Source organism: Tachysurus fulvidraco, chromosome 5, assembly GCF_022655615.1.
Source record: "Tachysurus fulvidraco isolate hzauxx_2018 chromosome 5, HZAU_PFXX_2.0, whole genome shotgun sequence".
In the NCBI taxonomy this organism is placed as follows: Eukaryota; Metazoa; Chordata; class Actinopteri; order Siluriformes; family Bagridae; genus Tachysurus; species Tachysurus fulvidraco.
In genome coordinates this window covers 29,291,083-29,310,702 of record NC_062522.1, presented here as the reverse complement: position 1 = coordinate 29,310,702, position 19,620 = coordinate 29,291,083, and the positions used below count along the sequence as shown (strand labels likewise).

General features: G+C 40.0%; 2 protein-coding genes across 4 annotated transcripts; one reads left to right on the top strand and one right to left on the bottom strand.

Annotated features, from left to right (window-relative positions):
- Window positions 1-963: 963 nt before the first annotated feature.
- On the bottom strand, window positions 964-4,713 carry LOC113634513 (retinal cone rhodopsin-sensitive cGMP 3',5'-cyclic phosphodiesterase subunit gamma-like). 2 transcript variants are annotated; one of them, XM_027133525.2, is made up of 3 exons: window positions 3,677-4,713; window positions 2,834-2,987; window positions 964-1,456 (listed from the first exon to the last, which is right to left on the bottom strand). In XM_027133525.2, the coding sequence occupies exons 2-3, from the start codon at window positions 2,973-2,975 to the stop codon at window positions 1,380-1,382; spliced, it is 219 nt and encodes a 72-aa protein (XP_026989326.1). In that variant the 5' UTR covers window positions 2,976-2,987; window positions 3,677-4,713; the 3' UTR covers window positions 964-1,379. The 2 variants fall into 2 exon arrangements, 1 of the variants encoding a protein (XP_026989326.1); XR_003438526.2 differs by lacking the exons at window positions 2,834-2,987; window positions 3,677-4,713 and adding an exon at window positions 1,581-1,861.
- On the top strand, window positions 1,901-17,977 carry LOC113634499 (endoplasmic reticulum resident protein 27). Of its 2 annotated transcripts, none has more exons than XM_027133509.2 (7): window positions 1,901-2,198; window positions 10,340-10,425; window positions 11,932-12,069; window positions 12,761-12,877; window positions 13,259-13,384; window positions 17,504-17,701; window positions 17,889-17,977. In XM_027133509.2, exons 1-7 carry the CDS (start codon window positions 1,931-1,933, stop codon window positions 17,931-17,933), a joined length of 978 nt encoding a protein of 325 aa, XP_026989310.2. In that variant the 5' UTR covers window positions 1,901-1,930; the 3' UTR covers window positions 17,934-17,977. The 2 variants fall into 2 exon arrangements, with proteins under 2 accessions (XP_026989310.2, XP_026989311.1); XM_027133510.2 differs by lacking the exon at window positions 1,901-2,198 and adding an exon at window positions 9,066-9,219.
- The last annotated feature ends 1,643 nt before the right edge of the window (window positions 17,978-19,620 follow it).

Sequence of the window (19,620 nt, the reverse complement as noted above, 5' to 3'; positions counted from 1 at the left end):
ATTTTTAGTATTTCGTTTAGTCCTGGCTAGGTCTGATGAAAGATCACATCAGGTAAGAGTTTGGTTGAATAAATGCAGCACTACAAACATCTAATATGCTTGAAGGTGTTTACGCATATTAAGCAAATTCTGTGATGCACAGAATTTTAGTGGTTAAAGATAAACACCTACAAATTTTCGAAGCACTTGGGGGGTGTCTCAGAGAACAGAAATGAGTTTGATGATCACCATTTACTTTGAAGATGGAAACATTTGCATGAAATAAAAAGTTTGTGTTTATTTTATTATTTTTTTGGAACTTTAACATGAGCCCCTATCAAGCTAGTTAACAACTGGAATACTTCTGAAAAACTACAAATTCTTAAACCTCTGAGTGTCTGCTTTCATATGAGCTTCATATTGACCACCGTGGTGGATTGGGACATGACAGACATACAATGCTGAACATAGACACAACCAAACAGGAGCGGACTATATTTTTTTGTCACTGGGAAAAAAAAGAGTTCAAGAACATGCGGTTTACTTTCGTCTAGTCAACAATATAACACATGCAAATTTCCAGTATGTTTTATTTAAGCGTTAAAATGTACACAGATCCTATGATTAAGTCTGTCTTACAAAGGAACAGCAGATAAATGCACGTTTCCACTACACGATCGCTTCCATTATTCAGAGATGGCAGGAATGGTAATGTGACTGTCAATGTGAGTCCATAAGTTACTAAGCTAATTAAGGTATTAATACGTGCATTTAATTCAGTGTGATTGACGTGAGATCACTTTTGTTCACCTTATAGCAATCTAACAATCCTGAAGTGTTGTTCCTTGAGGGATTAAACCTCACAATATAGCATCACTGTGGTCAGCAAGGTTGCCGATTTTTTTCATTCTTCCTAATCCCCTTGAATAAGTGATCTACAAACTTTAAGAGAGGAAAAAACAGACTGTACGCCACTGATTCTGACATTCTTGTCTTTATTAAAAGAAAAATAGTCATCACATTTCACCATATGTACTAAGCAAAGGATTCAGAACTACAAATCACATTGAGCTTGAGTAGCAGTGAATACTTGCGTCATAAAATCTAAGAACCAATCATATTTCAGTATGCAAATTCAACAGAACTGGAAATGATGCCTGGCTGATTCCTCGATCTTAGATTTTTTTTCAGTGCATTCAGTTGACGCGTGCTGTATTTTTGGATGTAATAATTCTTCACAGAGGAATCAATGAGCGATACGAAGCTTCGAGAGCAATTCGGTGATGTTAAAGTTGAGGAAGTGGAAGTCCAGGTGAGTGTAAGTGTACCATCATGGAATTCTCAACAGTGAGAAAATGTCAACGGTGAGGGAGTTGGGGGGGGAACCGCCAAAATGAAAACTACAATATTCCATATTTAGCCAAATCGCTTAGTTCCATGTCACCATAAGCCTCCCACGGACAAATCACAGTGAAGTCTGAGAAAGAGAAACAGAAATTAATTGCATACAGTATGGCATGTGGACCGCTTACTTACACACACAGACTGATGCCATAAATTATACATGGAATGATGGCATGGATGATACAAGATGTACATACACACATTCCTAGTAGTCTTTATTTCTACTCCTGCAGCTTAGTTTAAATTATGTACACTGAGCAAAATTATAAATGCAACACTTGTTTTCGCTCGCATTTTTCATGAGCTGAACTCAAAGATCTAAGGCTTGTTCTATGTACACAAAAGGCCTATTTCTTTAAAATATTGTTCACAAATCTGTCTAAATCTGTGTTAGCGAGCACTTCAACTTTGCCGAGATAATCCATCCACCTCACAGGTGTGACATATCAAGATGCTGATTAGACAGCATGATTATTGCACAGGTGTGCCTTAGGCTGGCCACAATAAAAGGCCACTCTAAACTGTGCAGTTTTTATCACACAGCACAATGCCACAGATGTCGCAGGTTTTGAGGGAGCGTGCAATTGGCATGCTGACTGCAGGAATATCCACCAGAGCTGTTGCCCATGAATTGAATGCTCATTTCTCTACCATAAGCCGTCTCCCAAGGCATTTCAGAGAATTTGGCAGTACATCCGATCGGCCTCACAACCGTAGACCACGTGTAACCACACCAGACCAGGACTTCCACATCCAGCATCTTCACCGCCAAGATCGTCTGAGATCAGCCACCCGGACAGCTGCTGCAACAATCGGTTTGAATAACCAAATAATTTCTGCACAAACTGTCAGGAACTGTCTCAGAAATGGACAAAAGTGTTGCGTTTATAATTTTGTTCAGTATATGTGTATGTTGCACGTGTCTTCATTCACTTTGGATAGCAAAGAAAGAATTTCATGGTACAGGGAAACATGACAATAAACACTTTGAACAAAGGTGTAAGCACACAGTTGTAGAGAATGTCTTTATATACTGAGTTTAAACATGTTCCAAAACCACAATGCCCCCATGTCCAAAGCCAGCTCCATAAAGACATGGTTTGTCAATGTTGGTGCTGAAAAACTTCAGTGTCCTACACAGAACCTTGACCTCAACCCCACTGAACTCTTTTGGAATGACCAACTGAGCACCAGAAACATCTTACCAGACCAATATCCTCACAGTACCTGACCTCACTCAGCTTATTATAACAAGAAATGTTACGACTAAATTTGGAATGTGATGTTCAGGTGTCCACAAACTTTGTCCATATAGTGTAGACCGATAAGCTTGGTTCTTAATGTTCTTTCCAAAAATGTTTAATACAATGAGTCAAAATTATGCACCATACACATGAATTTGTTATGAAGTTTGATATCTGTGGTGTGTTTTTATTTATTTATTTTTTACCTGTCCCAAGGCCCTCCATTCCAGGTATGTCATCTCCAAAGCCCTTCTGCCCTGGTCTTGGTGCTTTGCTCTTGAAAGTCCGGACTGTCCTCTGCTTAAACCTTGGGGGTGCCTTCTTGTCTGTAGGTGCTGGGGCATCCATTGTGTTCACTTCCTAATATGAAATACAACATTGCTTCTGATAAGATGAAATCATTATCATCTCAAATACAACTATTAGTCCAGTGGTTGATGTTCTGCACTGGACCAGCAGGTTGTGATTAATGAATCCCAGTTCTGCCGATCACATTTGGCCTTTTATCAAATCTCTCATTTGTAATTAGCTTTGGGTTAAAGCTCAGTCTGGCAGGATTAAACATTTGTCTGAGATACATAAAGCAATCCACTGCATGATTTCCAGCTGTTCCTCATAGATCAAACATCATCTGTAAGGTGCCATTGGCATTCTTCTGGTTCATCAGGTCAGTTACCGCTCCTGACAAATTAGACAGTTCCATCATTTAAAAAGCTTTGTCTCTGCGATTCCAAATGAGCCTGGACATTTTTAAAGTCCAACTTATTTATAGTATGTTTACGTAACCCCTGACCTCAATGAACCCCCTCCCTTGCAAAGGATTTCAGATTAGATTACTTGCTTCTATTAGAAGTGTCAATTCAACAATAAAGGTTCTGACACTGCACCCTGATTCTCAATACAAAGTATGCTGGGTAATGGTAGCTTAGTGGTTAAGGTTATAAGCTTGGGTCCCACATCTAAGCCGTAACATTCAATCGAATGATGAATAAATGAAATGTAAATGCAAAGTGTGCAAACCCCTAGGACAAGAAAGCTTAGATGCTTACCTTGGTGTTTCACAGCAGTGAGTCTTTTGGAGGATTCGATTTTCCTCAATCTTCAGCTCTTATTTTTCCTGCAGTCTTGTCTACTTTTCTTTTGTCTCCCATCATCCTCTTTTATACTCCTCTCTCTTTCTAATCCCCTGCAGCTACACACCCACTTCTCCACTCTTCTAGAAGTTTTTTTTTTGATTACCTGCCACATGCACCACCTCATCCCTTCCCTGAAGGATGAAAAGATTGAAAGTTTGAAGTATCGGTAGAGGGACAGAGGGATGAAAAGATTGAGGTGTATTTTAAGGATTGTTTAAAGGAGAGACGGGCAGCCTGAGGTTTCAATGGGCTGAGTACACAGTCTGAAGATTAATGCCTCAGTAGCAGTTAAGCAGCCAAGAATTTCTCTTGTTTTAATGGAAGCAAGCGATCGACTGATGGTTTAGTGTCATAACAACCTCACCGTACAACCTCTTAGACAATTAAAATATATAGGATTTTTAAAAACCTTCTTTCAGGAAATACTATACACATGGCCATAGAACCAGCAGATCCTTTTAAGAGCCTGTTCAGGTTTCCATGAAGTTCTGTCAGTCTGAGCCAAGTGATTGTGTAATCAAAGGTCAATGTCAATACACAGCTCAGAGATCACAAGATAAAGAGCTGGCCATCTTGGCAAAACAGAATGTTTTCCTATTAGAAGTAATTACAAGTGAAATCCTATTTGTAACCTATTACTATCCTAAGACGTCTCAAGAAACCCTTCATTTGTGAGAGTTTGTATTTTGAGTGCACACTGTTATTAGTTCCTGTTTAGTGCACAGCAGATGCATATAATATGATTACTTATAAAAGGGGTCTGAAACCTTCAACATTAAAAGAGACATTTTTGCCCCTTTCCCACCGAATAAGATTCACATGGAGCCACAAAATCTGATAAAGCATCAACATCAACTTCTAATCAGAAGGTTTTCCTTTCAGAAAATGGAAATGTTCCAGCTAGAACCTTGTAATAAACATAGAGCCCTTGTGGTAGCATTATGGTATCATTTTTTGAACCTCTCCACATTAACCACATTTAATTTTAACAACAGTCATGACCAAAACATTGACTTGCACATTAGCATTAGTTTCAAACATTTATTAATATGAAACAAACTCAATAATGAAGTCTCACACTTTTAGACACAGACATTTGAGCATTTCTCCAAAAACACTTCTGCTGCTTAATTAAAATGACCTCAAATCCAAATCCTTGCCGCATCCTCAAGTTAGCTAGTTAGCAAATTTATCAATGTTGACCAAAAAATGCTCGCTCTATCTATCTATCTATCTATCTATCTATCTATCTATCTATCTATCTATCTATCTCTCTGTCTGTCTTTCTAATCTGTCCATCCATCCATCCATCCATCCATCCATCAATCCATCCATCCAAGTGCTAGTCAGCCAGAAACTTTGGTAGGAGTTATATAGAGGTGGAAACATTTTGGTTGTGGAAACTTCTCAGCATTTCAGTAGTCAAGTCAAGTCACCTTTATTGTCACATCACCACAACACACATGCCATGGTAAGTGATTCTTGGGAGCATGCTCCAGAAATTGCAGGACCATTTACATACAGTAGTTAAGAGGAAACAGAAATTAAGAACAGTTTACATACGGGTGAAAAATGTGCAAAATGCTCATTACCAGGTGAAATGTGCAAATGTGGAAAACATGCAATGTGCTCATATATAGTCATACATTAGACATATTTACAATGCGCTACACATTATATACAATATGTGTGTGTGTGTATATATATATATATAATATATATATCCATCCATCCAGTAGCGGAGATGATAAATGGGTTAAACAGTTATTTTCTACCTCCATTTTAAATTGTGTTAGTGGTGTAGTCGTGTATAGCCTGAGAGTCAATTGCATGGGATTGGATTCTACACACCACACAACACTTGATAATGTGGAAGATAATTGTTTAAGAATCGAGGCATAAACCGAGGAGATCTCAGGGGCAAATCAGCCTTTCAAAATTAAGTCACTGAGATATTTTTGTGAAACACCGACCTCAAGATGTTTTGTTGATAAGAGATTCTGTGACCTGTATGAGTAATAAATTACTATAGTGCTGCATTTCCCCTGTGAGATCATACTGCTCTCAGATCAGATGAGCTGTAGCTTTGACAATGCTATAAAAATGTTCTTTGATATCTGAGACCAAATCATTTATAATTCTGGTAGCCTTAAGCGGGAGGATTCAGTGTTTGGTTGATTATAATGCATAACTAAATACCCTAACAGTCTTTAGGAGTTAAACCAGGTCTTTATTGTTGTTTTTGTGGTTTACCCTCTCTCATGTCCTTAAATAATTATCATAATCTTCAATGGAAAGATTAGGCAGCTAATTCTGGCTTGTGTTGTGCTTTTTGTTCTATATTTATACCTCATGTCAGCCCATGTGCACTGCACCCTTAATTAACCTGAAGTCCTAGACACACTAAGGATTAAAATACACTCTCAGCTTGATAGGAGTGTACATGCTGATGGGATAATATGGGGTAACTGCTGTATATTAAGGAGCAGCACACTGGAATTGTTAGACAAGTCAAATCGAGTGAAAGTTAAATGGTTAAAAGAGCAAAATCACAAGTAGGTATTGGTGGTTTGAATAGAGAGGTTGATGATTCCTCTCAGGGTTTCAGCCTTCGGGATCCTACGAAGATAATATATCTTAAGACAAGCATTTTAAGAAAAATCCCTCTCCTCTTTATTTGAGCATGCAATAAACTGTCATTTTTTTTCTGCCAAAATAAACCCATGACATACCAACAACATTATCGACTTTAAACAATATAATAAACATGGTCCAATATTTTCTGTGTGTAATGTATTTTTCATTACATAGTGCTTCATACTGAATGGTAGAAAAGGTGTAATGCAGAAGATACACAAAATGTCCACGATCCAGTAACTGCTATTTTCTTGTGGATGAAAAAATATTCATATATAAAGGGATATGGCATAAACCTTGCATAAAGATGCTATCATTTTCTTAAAGAAAGATTAAAATAACATAAAAATAACTCCATAAATACATTGTGGTAATTTAGAGGTAGATGGGGCCTTGGAACGAGAGATTTCTTTTCTTCTAAATTTCCTTCTTCCAAGTGTAGTTGATTGTCCGATTTATTAGTAATTTTAACTGGTAATTTGAACTGCTATTTTGAGGTATGTATAATTATGAAGAACACACATTCTGATTACGTATGTTTGTGTTCGAATTGTTGTTCCCTTTAACCATATTGTATATTGTAGTACAAACTATGTCATTATCTGGACATTGTATTACATCACAAGTTAGGAGTTATTCATTCCCAAGTATCATTAAGTGATATTAGAGAAGAAACTACATCATTTCATGCTAACACTCCCAGTACTGTCAGAGGAAATATAATGATAGGTTTATTGCTGTTTCTATGTTGTTGTTGTTTTTAGGTTAGATTGCTGTAAATCAGGGCATGGTGGCTTAGTGGTTAGCACATTCGCCTCACACCTCCAGGGTTGGGGGTTCGATTCCCGGCTCCGCCTTGTGTGTGTGGAGTTTGCATGTTCTCCCCGTGCCTCGGGGGTTTCCTCCGGGTACTCCGGTTTCCTCCCCCGGTCCAAAGACATGCATGGTAGGTTGATTGGCATCTCTGGAAAATTGTCCGTAGTGTGTGAGTGTGTGAGTGAATGAGAGTGTGTGTGTGCCCTGCGATGGGTTGGCACTCCGTCCAGGGTGTATCCTGCCTCGATGCCCGATGATGCCTGGGATAGGTACAGGCTCCCCGTGACCCGAGAAGTTCGGATAAGCGGTAGAAAATGAATGAATGAATGAATGAATGCTGTAAATCAGTCATCACTTGTGTTATTCATCTGCTACAGTATGTGAGTGCACTGAGTTCTCACACTATGGACAGAGCTGACAGCATATCCTCGAGTGCACAAAACCACACACACACACACACACACACGCACACACACAAATATGTAGTCATAAGTAACCTTTAGGCCCTCCAGACAGAAATGTAGCATCATCCTGCAGCAATTTCAGAGTACCACTAGGGTGCGCCATGCAGATAAATACTTTAAGCACTCATTCGAGCTCTCTTCGGAGTTACATTATGACGTGTACATTAGCGTCTGTTTGTACTATTCCTATTTATTTGTCCGTGATAACTATGAGATCCAAACAATGTGTACAAACAGGAACTTTATCAGCAATCACGTCTGTGCTGAACTCAGCGTTTACGATGACCCATTAGTTCCTCAGGAGTTCTCGGTTGCAGTATTATAAACTGTTGTAGAAATGACATTATTTACTTTTACACTATTTACTGTAGAGTGTCACCCAAATGATGATGGGTTCCCTTCTCAGCCTGGTTCCTATCAAGGTTTCTTCCTCATCATCTCAGGGAGTTTTTCCTTGCCGCCGTCACCTCCGGATTGCTCATTAGGGATAGGGATAGATATATAGTATTTTTAAAGTTAATCTTTTTAAAATTAATTTTAAACTTTTAATTGTATATATTTACTTATTTATTTTTATTCTTATTTTTTCTTAATATTATTATAATATTAATATTATAATATTAATATATTAATATATATTATTAATAATATTAATATAATAATATTATATTATTATTATTTATTTCTTTTTCTCTCCCTTCCGTTTTCATACTTAATACAAATAAATTGAATTGAATTGAACAAAAACCCTCATCATCTCAACATAGCATATACAACTTAGAAGAACTCTCAGTATTAGCAGAGATTCTGAAACACTGTTAATTAAAATGTAACCAGAAATTATAGTTATAGTTATGTGGTATATAATTTGAACTAGCTGATCAGTGACATTTTTTAATATGATACAAACCTTTCGTAGCTAGCTAGCGTTAGCAGTGAAACAATTATGAATGAACAAAGATGACATTTGTATAAATGCCTACCTTAAATTAGCTAACTAAAGATATATTGATATGACTTTAAATGCTTTTAGCAATCCCGTCAGGTTAGATATATTAGCTAGCTGGATAGCTTTAGTGAAAAACATTTACAGATCTGAAGTAAAATTCTCTCAGAAATTGTCAGTTTAGCTTAGCTAGGCCAAACCGCTAGAGTTAGCAATGAAAATGATAAACAATTCAGAATTGCTAGCAAACTTTCCTAAGTAAAGGAATGTTTCATCTGATTAGATCCCAAAAGGGCTTTATCCCCCAGAAGTATATTCTCTATTCACTTTTTCTATTACCAAAAGTCCTTCACTAGGACTGTGACACGTAATCCAACACCTTCTGACCTTAACATTATCAAAGACACCTGCCTGGTTCTCATAGACTAGACCAATCACTACTATTTGACCAGGTCACATGATTCACAGTGGAGGAGCCAACAACTGGGACAAGTTATAATATTCTTTCTTTGCTTTGTGTCGGTCCTCTACCAAAATGTTATTCCTTCTTGTGGTTTCTTTAATGGTCATCTGCAGCACAGCAGAGGATAAAGGTCAGCTTTCATTGTGTGTGTGTGTGTGTGTGTGTGTGTGTGTGTGTGTGTGTGTGTGTGTGTGTGTGTGTGTGTGTGTGTGTGTGTGTGTGTGTGTGTGTGTGTGTGTGTGTGTGTGTGTGTGTGTGTTCATTTGGAATCACTATTTAGAATTTCTAGAACAGAAAATCTATCATTTTTGAATATTCAGTAGGATGTACATGTTGGTTCTAAAACAAGGGAATTCATTATTATGGAATACTCAGTCAATTTACTTGAGGTTGAATCAGTGAATCAGTGGAATCAATCGAATCAAATTAATCTACAATGGTTAAATCAGTTATTATAAATTGTTTAGTCATATTCACTCAGTGTCCTAGAATGGCGGAATCAACAAGAATGTTCTGAATGATGTAAATCTGGGTTCTAGAATGAATCCATTCCAATCCATTATCATAGAATGTTCAATCAATTTACTTGGGTTGAATCAATGAATCAATTGAATCTAGAATGGAGGAATCAGTTATTATATTTGTTTAGTCACATTTACTCAGGTATCCTAGAATGTGGGAATTATAGAATGTTCAGTCTCTAGATGAACATTAGGGTGTACTTCTAGGAACTAGAAGGATTCTAGGAATTCTATTCTAGAGCATTCAGCATGAAAAGATGCATGAAAAGATGAAGGAGTAAGATGATTTATTGAGTGTTTTAGAATGCAGTGATCTATTGTTATAGTGTTCAGTCTATATAAAGTCCAGTAGTTTATATGGGTTCTAGAATGAAGGAATCGATTATTACAGAACATTCAGAACAAGTTTCTGTCAGGTTTGTTAAATGGGGTATGGGGGTGGGGGGGGGGGTTGTTATCTTATCCACAAAGAGCTGGTGCAGGTATTCATTTTAATCAAGCAGGAGTCATGTCTGGTTCAGATGATCTTGGTTCTTTAGTGTGTTCTGTCAGAGTTTCTACTTTCCTTCCTTTTCTGACAGACAAAAAGATTTCTATTTTTTAGATTTTAAGATTTGATGTTTTTTTTACGTTCTTTATAAAAAGCACCCTTGGGGTCAATTTCTAGCAAATTATAGCAAATCTACAAATTAAGCACTCTCCCTGACACAGCTCATGTGCTCCCTGCAGAGATCGCCCTTCCCAGACTGACAGACATCTCTGCAGCAGAAACCTTCATCGACTCGGCTGAAGTTGTCATCATCGGGTTCTTTGAGGTCAGAGACTGTGTGTATGGGTGTGTCTGTCTGGAGTGCTTGTATTACGTATTGTGCGTGAGGGGGTAAAGAAGACAAAAAGTGACCAGCAAAGACATTTCGGAATGCACACTGACGAAGAGAAAATAACTTCCCTGTGGGAGACCTTTGTTCTTATTGCCATAACCTCGATGTGTGCTCCTGAGTAAAATCGTGGCCGCAGGAAATGCCTGTGTGTAGCGATCCCAGAGGCCTGAGCTTTGTGGGCCAACTCGCCAGGCGGAGGAGGAAATAAAGACGGAAATAAGGGTGCATCTGAGACGTTGTGGGATTGGCTGCCTTTGGTCTCTATAAACAAACACAGCAACAACCTAACATGAACCTAAACATTGTCTGGGACCGAGGACACAGACCTCAAATTTAAGTTAAATTTCAGTCGGGAACATAATGTAGAACTCTTTAGAGAGTTTGCCTGTTCTTTTGCAGACATTTAGACTTCATTGTCTAATTTTTACGGGCTCGTATTTAACAATGAGTGAAGGTCAAACACTCGGCAGGAACATCGAATGTAGTATTAATGGTAGAGATATTTACAGCAACATATTTCTAGAATCATGACTAACTGCATGGTTTATAAAAAAAGAACATGAGAGAGAGAGATTTTGTCCAATTTCAAGAACATTTTATTTATACAATTTTATTTAGGCAACAAATAGCTTTAAAATCTGATTGGCTGCTTAATAGTTAAGCGTTACACTACAGTGTTAGCTATTATTCTGTACAAGAATGCCATAATGCCCTAACACACTCGACAATGTGCAATACATCTGTGAAGGAAAACTACTCTGCTTTGTCTTGTGCCTAACAACACTTTTCTCCATGATAATATAATTGTATAATATTATGATATAATGATATATAATGATATAACTCCCTTTCATGGTTTACACCATTATTCTTCACCCAGCTTCTGTTTTCTGCTTCATCAGCAAAATCTATTATTATTATTATTATTATTATTATTATTATTATTATTATTATTATTATTATTATTATTATTATTATTATTATTATTTCAAATATAAAAAACAACACCCATTATATTTAAATCATAGTAAATACTCATGATATATATTGTCTATGCATTTTATGTGCTTGATATAATATATGGTGCACAGAATATAAATATTAATATTCATATTCAGTAATATTAATATTAATGTTTAGATGAAAAAAAGAGAAGAACATGATTCTTTTCATGCACTAAATTGACACCATTGCTTTTCTGAATATTGACATAATGACACAAAAGCAATAAAAATGACATGAAATTCATAACCCACAAAACACAAAATTTGTCTTAAATTTGAGTCCTGAGGTCTTTACATTTAGGTCTGGACACATTTATACAAGTAACGACCAATCAGCACTTTGACTTTCACACCGTCTCTGTGAACGCGGAGCTTCCAGTATGTTTGGAGATTGTAAAATTCATTCTCTGGACTATTATATTCATGTGTGTATTAGGCTGATGGACAGCTTGGATTTAATGAGTTTCTGGCTGCTGTTGAAGAGGTGAAGTCCCTTCCAGCCGCCCTGTGCAGTGAGAAGGCGGTGTGGGCTAAATACAGCATCGTATCAGACACCATTTCCGTCTTCAGGAAGGTAGACATGTGTTTTTCACTCTCCTGTTTATCTTCTGTGGTATCCTTTTTTGGAATATAAGATGCTTTTTTTGTCCTCTGTTGCTGTTGTTGGATATAAATTGAGAGCATATCAATAAGGCTTTTCAACAATGTATATATTTTATAAAGCAAAACTGGAGGAATTATTTTTGATGTATTTATTAAACACTTTGTGTTTGTATAAAAAAGAGAAAAGGAAATCTCTCTATTTAAAGACTTGTTATTAAATTAGCTTTTATAAAGCTGTTATAAAGCACTATGTACTGTAGACCTTCAATAAGTTCCTTAAAATATGACACTGTACATAACTAATAATAAACATAGGAAAATAATATATTTAATAAGATATAATTGCTGATATGGTGAAGACTTCAGTAAGGAGATGTTTAGGTAACAATTTAGGAATACAGAGTGTTCAATGTCAGAGCTTTGTAAATGTTTTCCACCATTGGAACATCAGTTTTGTGCATTCAGGTTAACTCGAGCCGTGCTTTTGGTTTGTATTATCAATTCATGAGAAAAAAAAAACAAGAGCTGATGAGGAATAATTATAGCGTGTGTGTGTGTGTGTGTGTGTGTGTGTGTGTGTGTGTGTGTGTGTGTGTGTGTGTGTGTGTGTGTGTGTGTGTGTGTGTGTGTGTGTGTGTGTGTGTGTGTGTGTGTGTCCACAGGCAGATTTGAATCAGCAGAACCTAGAACCAGCAAAAGTGCAAAATCTAGACAAGGACGGAGTTGTTCGTTTCTTCATCATTAACAATGTCCGCTATATCACAGAATACAATCAAGTGGTATGGCAACATATAACACACACACACACACACACACACACACACACACACACACACACACACACACACACACACACACACACACACACACACAGCTTCAACACACTATGTTGCAATCAAATATGACTGGAACACAGTATACTGCACACAATTCTATCTCCACTGCCTGCTTATTGTTCTTGTTATATATATCATACGATTAATGACAAAATATTGTATAAATGTAAGAAAATTCTCTCTCTCTCTCTCTCTCTCTCTCTCTCTCTCTCTCTCTCTCTCTCTCTCTCTCTCTCTCTCTCTCTCTCTCTCTCTCTCTCTCTCTCTCTCTCTCTCTCTCTCTCTCTCTCTCTCTCTCTCTCTCTCTCTCTCTCTCTCTAACAGTCTGCTGTAGGTCTGTTTCAGTCCAAAGTGAAGGTGCACCTCGTGCTCTTTGCCAACAGGGGGAGTGATAATTACAGTGAGCTGAAGGAGCAAGTCGGTTCTTTGGCTCCTCGTTACACTGGAAAGGTCTTCCTGATCACTTGTACATTAGAACATTAAATATAATCAGCTTAATGGTTCTAAATGAATCATGGTTGCACCATAACAGTCTGAGTCAATTTATAATCCTACAAAAGCATGCACTCGAAACATTCTAGACACCTCTGAAATATAGTTTTTTTCTTTTACTGGGACATGGCATCCTTTTGCATTTCCTCAAATCAAGTACATATATGTAATACATACACACATGCATAAGATTATAAATTTCAGTAGATGAATTTTTCACCGATAGATCACATCAGGGTCGAGTTTAGTTTGGTGCTCAGACCCCTAAATACAAATAACTTGATAGTACGAGTTGTGCTTTGAACAATAATGAACTAATATTGAATCAAATTAATTCTATGAATGAACATGTTTGAGGCTCTTATCTTTTATCTGAAGATGAATCAAGATCTATTATTTACACTTAGAAATCAGACTTATCAACATAATTTATAGGAATGCATTTTAATCATTTCTTTTTTCAAATTTTATGTGAATTAAATAAACTTTGCCCCTCCTTGAACCGCCACCTTATTGTGGTGGAGGAGTTTGCGTGGTTTGCGTGTTTGAATGATCCTAGGAGCGATGTTGTCTGGGGCTTTTTGCCCCTGGTAGGGTCTCCCAAGGCAAACAGGTCCTGGGTGACAGGCCAGACAAAGACCGGTTCAAAAAACCCCTTACGAGAATAGTTAATTCAAGGTCCCTGACGACGCCCAGTAAGGCGCAACTGGGGCCCCGCCCTGGAGACAGGCCCGGGGTTGGGGCTTGCATGCGAGCGCCTGGTGGCCGGGTCTTGCCCCACGGGGCCCGGCCGGGCCCACCACCTGCAGGAGAAACCGTAAGGGGCCGGTGCAATGTGGATTGGGTGGCAGTCGAAGGCGGGGGCCTCGGCGACCCAATCCCCAGACACGGAATCTGGCACTAGGGACATGGAATGTCACCTCGCTGGGGGGGATGGAGCCTGAGCTGGTGCGGGAGGTTGAGAGATACCGAATAGACATAGTTGGGCTCACCTCCACACACAGCTTGGGCTCTGGAATCCAACTCCTTGAGAGAGGCTGGACTCTCTACTACTCTGGAGTTGCCCATGGTGAGAGGTGGCGGGCTGGTGTGGGCTTGCTCATAGCCCCCCAGCTCAGCAACCATGTGTTGGCGTTCACCCTGGTGAACGAGAGGGTCGTTTCCCTGTGCCTTCGGGTCAGGGATAGGTCTCTCATGGTTATTTGTGCTTACGGGCCAAATGGCAGTGTAGAGTACCCGACCTTCTTGGCGTGTCTGGAAGGGGTTCTGGAAAGTGCATCGACCGGGGACTCCATCATTCTACTGGGGGATTTCAACGCTCACGTGGGCAGTGACAGTGACACCTGGAGGGGCGTGATTGGGAGGAACGGCCCCCCCCGAACTGAACCCGATTGGTGTTCTGTTATTGGACTTCTGTGATAGTCACAGTTTGTCCATAACGAACACCATGTTCAAGCATAAGGGTGTTCATCAGTACACATGGCACCAGGACACCCTAGGTCGGAGGTCGATGATCGACTTTGTGGTTGTTTCATCTGACCTCCGGCTGTATGTCTTGGACACTCGGGTAAAGAGAGGGGCGGAGCTGTCAACTGATTACCACCTGGTGGTGAGTTGGATCCGATCGCGGGGGAGGAAGTTTGACAGAGTCTCCGGTCAGAGAGATCTTCAACTCCCACCTCTGGCAGAGCTTCAACCAGATCCCGAGGGAGGTTGGAGACATTGAGTCAGAGTGGACCATGTTTTCCACCTCCATTGTAGACGCGGCCACACAGAGCTGTGGCCGTAAGGTCTCCGGTGCCTGTCGTGGTGGCAATCCCCGAACCCGGTAGTGGACCCCGGAAGTAAGGGATGCCGTCAAGCTGAAGAAGGAGTCCTATCAAGCCTGGTTGGCTCGGGGGACTCCGGAGGCAGCTGATAGGTACCGGAGGGCCAAGCGAGCTTCAGCCCGGGTGGTTGCAGAGGCAAAAACTCATGCCTGGGAGGAGTTCGGTGAGGCCATGGAGAAGGACTATTGGTTGGCCTCGAAGAAATTCTGGCAAACCGTCCGGCGTCTCAGGAGGGGGAAGCAGTGTCCTGCGCACACTGTTTACAGTGGGAGTGGGAATCTGCTGACTTCGACTGGTGACATTCTCGGACGGTGGAAGGAGTACTTCGAGGATCTCCTCAACCCCACCAACATGTCTTCCAGTGAGGAAGCAGAGGCAGAGGGCTCGGTTGTGGACTCGTCGATCCCCCAAGCTGAGGTCACTGAGGTAGTTGAGAAGCTCCTTGGTGGCAAGGCACTGGGGGTGGATGAGATCCGCCCTGAGTACCTTAAGTCTCTGGATGTTGTGGGGCTGTCTTGGTTGACACTACTCTGCAACATCGCGTGGCGGTTGGGGACAGTGCCTCTGGACTGGCAGACTGGGGTGGTGGTCCCTCTGTTTAAGAAGGGGGACCAGAGGGTGTGTTCCATCTACCGGGGGATCACACTCCTCAGCCTCCCTGGAAAAGTCTATGCCAGGGTACTGGAGAGGAGAATTCAGCCGATAGTCGAACCTCGGATTCAGGAGGAACAATGCGGATTTCGTCCTGGTCGTCGAACACCGGACCATCTCTATACCCTCACCAGGTTGCTGGAGGGTTCATGGGAGTTTGCCCAACCAGTCCACATGTGTTTTGTGGATCTGGAGAAGGCATTCGACTGTGTCCCTCGTGGTGACCTGTGGGGGGTGTTCTGGGAGTATGGGGTCCGGAGCCCTCTGTTAAAGGCTGTCTATACCCTATATGCCCGGAGCAGGAGTTTGGTTTGCATTGCCGGCAGTAAGTCAGACTTGTTCCCGGTGTATGTTGGTCACCGGTCCTGTTCATTACTTATATGGACAGGATTTCTAGGTGCAGTATGGGGCCAGAGGGAGTCCGGTTTGGGGACCACAGGATTTTGTCTCTGCTTTTTGCAGATGATGTCCTGTTGCTTCCTCAAATCAGAACCTTCAGCGTGCACTGGGACGGTTTGCAGCCGAGTGTGAAGCGGCGGGGATGAGAATCAGCACCTCCAAGTCCGAGGCCATGGTTCTCAGTCGGAAAAGGGTGGCTTGCCCCCTTCAGGTTGGTGGAGAGCTCCTGCCTCAAGTGGAGGAGTTTAAGTATCTTGGGGTCTCGTTCACGAGTGAGGGAAGGATGGAGCGGGAGATTGACAGGCGGATTGGTGTATCTTCTGCAGTGATGCGGTCGATATACCGATCTGTTGTGGTGAAGAAAGAGCTGAGCCACAAGGTGAAGCTCTCTATTTACCAGTCGATCTACATTCCTACCCTCACCTATGGAAATGAGTTTCCTACGCAGGGTGGCTGGGCGCTTCGTTAGAGATAGGGTGAGGAGCTCGGTCAATCGGGACGAGCTCAGAGTAGAGCCGCTGCTCCTCCACATCAAGAGGAGTCAGCTGAGGTGGCTCGGGCATCTGTTTCGGATGCCTCCTGGACGCCTCCCTGGGGAGGTGTTCTGGGCATGTCCAACTGGGAGGAGGCCCCGGGGAAGACCTAGGACACGCTGGAGGGACTATGTCTCTCGGCTGGCCTGGGAACGCCTCGGTATTCCCCCGGAAGCGCTGGAGGAAGTGTCTGGGGAGAGTGAAGTCTGGGCATCCCTGCTTAGACTGCTGCCCCCGCGACCCAGCCCCGTATAAGCGGTAGAAGATGGATGGATGGATAGATAAACTTTGGTCAATCCAAAAGAACGTAATTAAGAAAAATAATGCAGGCGCTAAATTTCATTGTTACTTTGTGAACATTGCTTTTGTTTCATTAAATTCTGGAGTTTTATTTTCATTTATGGTTTTATAAAATTTTAAGGTAACTTCAATACTTATTAAATACGTATATTTATAAATAGAAATGCATATTGGTTTGGATAAAGGATAAAGTAAGTACAGTAACTGTGGTACAGTACAGCAATTCTGGTACATTTACAGATTAAAATTTTTATATGATAATTACATTTAAACCTTAAATTTCTGCTTTACAAACAAACTGGTTCGGTAGATAATTAAACAATTTTTTACTTTTATATTAGCAAGTCTGTCTTTCATTTCTGTAGATGCTGTTTGTGCTGATAAATGGGAAAGATGAAGCCAACGCTCGAGCACTGGAATACTTCAAACTGAAATCACATGACCTTCCACGCGTGGGCCTCTATGATGCCGAATCAGACAAAACGTGGCTTATGGGACCAGACGAGATTTCTGTTGAGCGTGTGCAGAACTTCTGTGACTCCTTCCTCAGTGGAGAGCTACAGGTACGGTGGCTGTTATGATATGGAATGGGTGTCTAGCATTGTACATTACAAAATTAATTACACAAGTACACAATACTAAAGTCAATCACACAGTGTTACTGTATATGATACATTTCTTAGTGTGTTTATCTGTAGTTATATTATTTTTTCTAAGACATGAATCACCATGATTTGTTTTTACCCTCAGAAGGAAAAGGAGACTGGAGAACCTGAGCTTAAATCTGAACTCTGAATGTCACCAAACACACCTTTATTAAAACTTTTTACAACACGTAAGACTGTGTTTGTTTGATGGTGTGTGTGTGTGTGTGTGTGTGTGTGTGTGTGTGTGTGTGTGTGTGTGTGTGAGAAAGCCAGATATAAAAACCAGTATAAAATGTGTGTATTGTGTGTCTGAGAGAAATTGCAGTGTTTTATTTTTCTATTTCAAGGCTAAATCTCTATACTGTATTATTTACACTGGTGCCTGGCTTTCTCTCGGACCGCAGACGCTGGCAAGCTGTTAAAAATCTTTGGAGGTAACAAAAATACACTTGCCTCAAACATCATTTAGTCCAAACTGTAGGAGGCCTCACAAAAATGTCAATCATCGCAATTAAAGTAAACTTTAGCGGTAAAGCGATAAACGATCCAGAGAGACCGTGTGGGTTTTTATGTACTACTCAAGAGATGTTATTATTTACTTCTCATTTACAAAGATGATATAAGCTTAAGTTAAATGAGTGCCTATATTGTTTACAATACCACAGAGGATAAGTGGTTAGTAGGGTTTAAAGGGTCCAACGTTTGATACCTGTCTCTGTTGTCTCTGTTCATTGGGGGTTTCCTCTGGGTGCTCTGGTTTCCTCCCCCAGTCCATACACATGCATTGTAGGCTGACTGCCTTCTCTAAATTGACTGTACACCATAAAACACGACAGCCTGATAAGGTTATGTGATTCTTTTTTACTCTTTAACTCAATTTGTCTTGACAAGTTTTGGATATTAACTCAACCTTAGGAGTTTCCAAAAATGAAATCTTGACTATTTGTGAGTTCAAGTTGAGTTTATTCACATTTTCAAACCAGAAGGTGAACTTTTATTTTTAAGTTTAATCATCCTAAAATTTTTCGTTGTGTGTGTGTGTGTGTGTGTGTGTGTGTGTGTGTGTGAGAGAGAGATTGTGCACTGCTATGGTTTAGCAAACTGTTCATGGTGTCCACTATCTTGTCCCCCGTGTCCCGCAGGATAGACTCTATATGAAGGAGTGGATTTTATTTGATTTCACAATGAATAAAAGTCCAATAAGTTATTTTTTTTATTTAATTTTATTTGTATTTTATTTAAAATTTAATCATAAAGGAGTGAATCAATTTATAAAAGCCTTAATTTCTTCACTTTTCCTATTTTTTTTTCTTTAACGATTAAGACGTTCCAGTAAAGGAGTCATTCCAGATAGACACCTGAAGTAAATACTTGATGATTCTTAACCACAAACAACATGGCAATATTCTAACAATATGTTATATAATAATAAGTTAATAAGTCAGTGATAAAACTTAAAATAATTCTAATAATAGTTGTAATCATCCATAATATATTTAACATCATCTGTTAAAATAGACTGTAATTATTGGTAATAAGTGAAAATACTATTACTGATTCTTTTTCTTTCTTTCTTTCTTTCTTTCTTTCTTTCTTTTTTTCTTTCTTTCTTTAAGCTCTCACAGCAATGTTTCTCTCAAAATGGCTTCATACACATACTGAGTTTTGCCTTTTGAGTTAAAATGAATGAAGTTATTTTACTAAAATGGTTTTCTTAGCTCTGGCACGGTGGCTTAGTGGGTAGCCTCACACCTCCAGGGTTGGGGTTCGATTCCCGCCTCCGCCTTGTGTGTGCGGAGTTTGCATGTTCTCCCCGTGCCTCGGGGGTTTCCTCC

Coding starts and splice junctions, on each gene's coding strand:
- LOC113634513 (XM_027133525.2), bottom strand. CDS start 2,975: ATGGATGCCCCAGCACCTACAGACAAGAAGGCACCCCCAAGGTTTAAG. Junction 1,457..2,833: donor AATGGAGGGCCTTGGGACAG/GTAAAAAATAAA, acceptor TCTCTTTCTCAG/ACTTCACTGTGATTTGTCCG.
- LOC113634499 (XM_027133509.2), top strand. CDS start 1,931: ATGCCACAGATGTCGCAGGTTTTGAGGGAGCGTGCAATTGGCATGCTG. Junction 2,199..10,339: donor GACAGCTGCTGCAACAATCG/GTTTGAATAACC, acceptor TGCTCCCTGCAG/AGATCGCCCTTCCCAGACTG. Junction 12,070..12,760: donor CCATTTCCGTCTTCAGGAAG/GTAGACATGTGT, acceptor GTGTGTCCACAG/GCAGATTTGAATCAGCAGAA.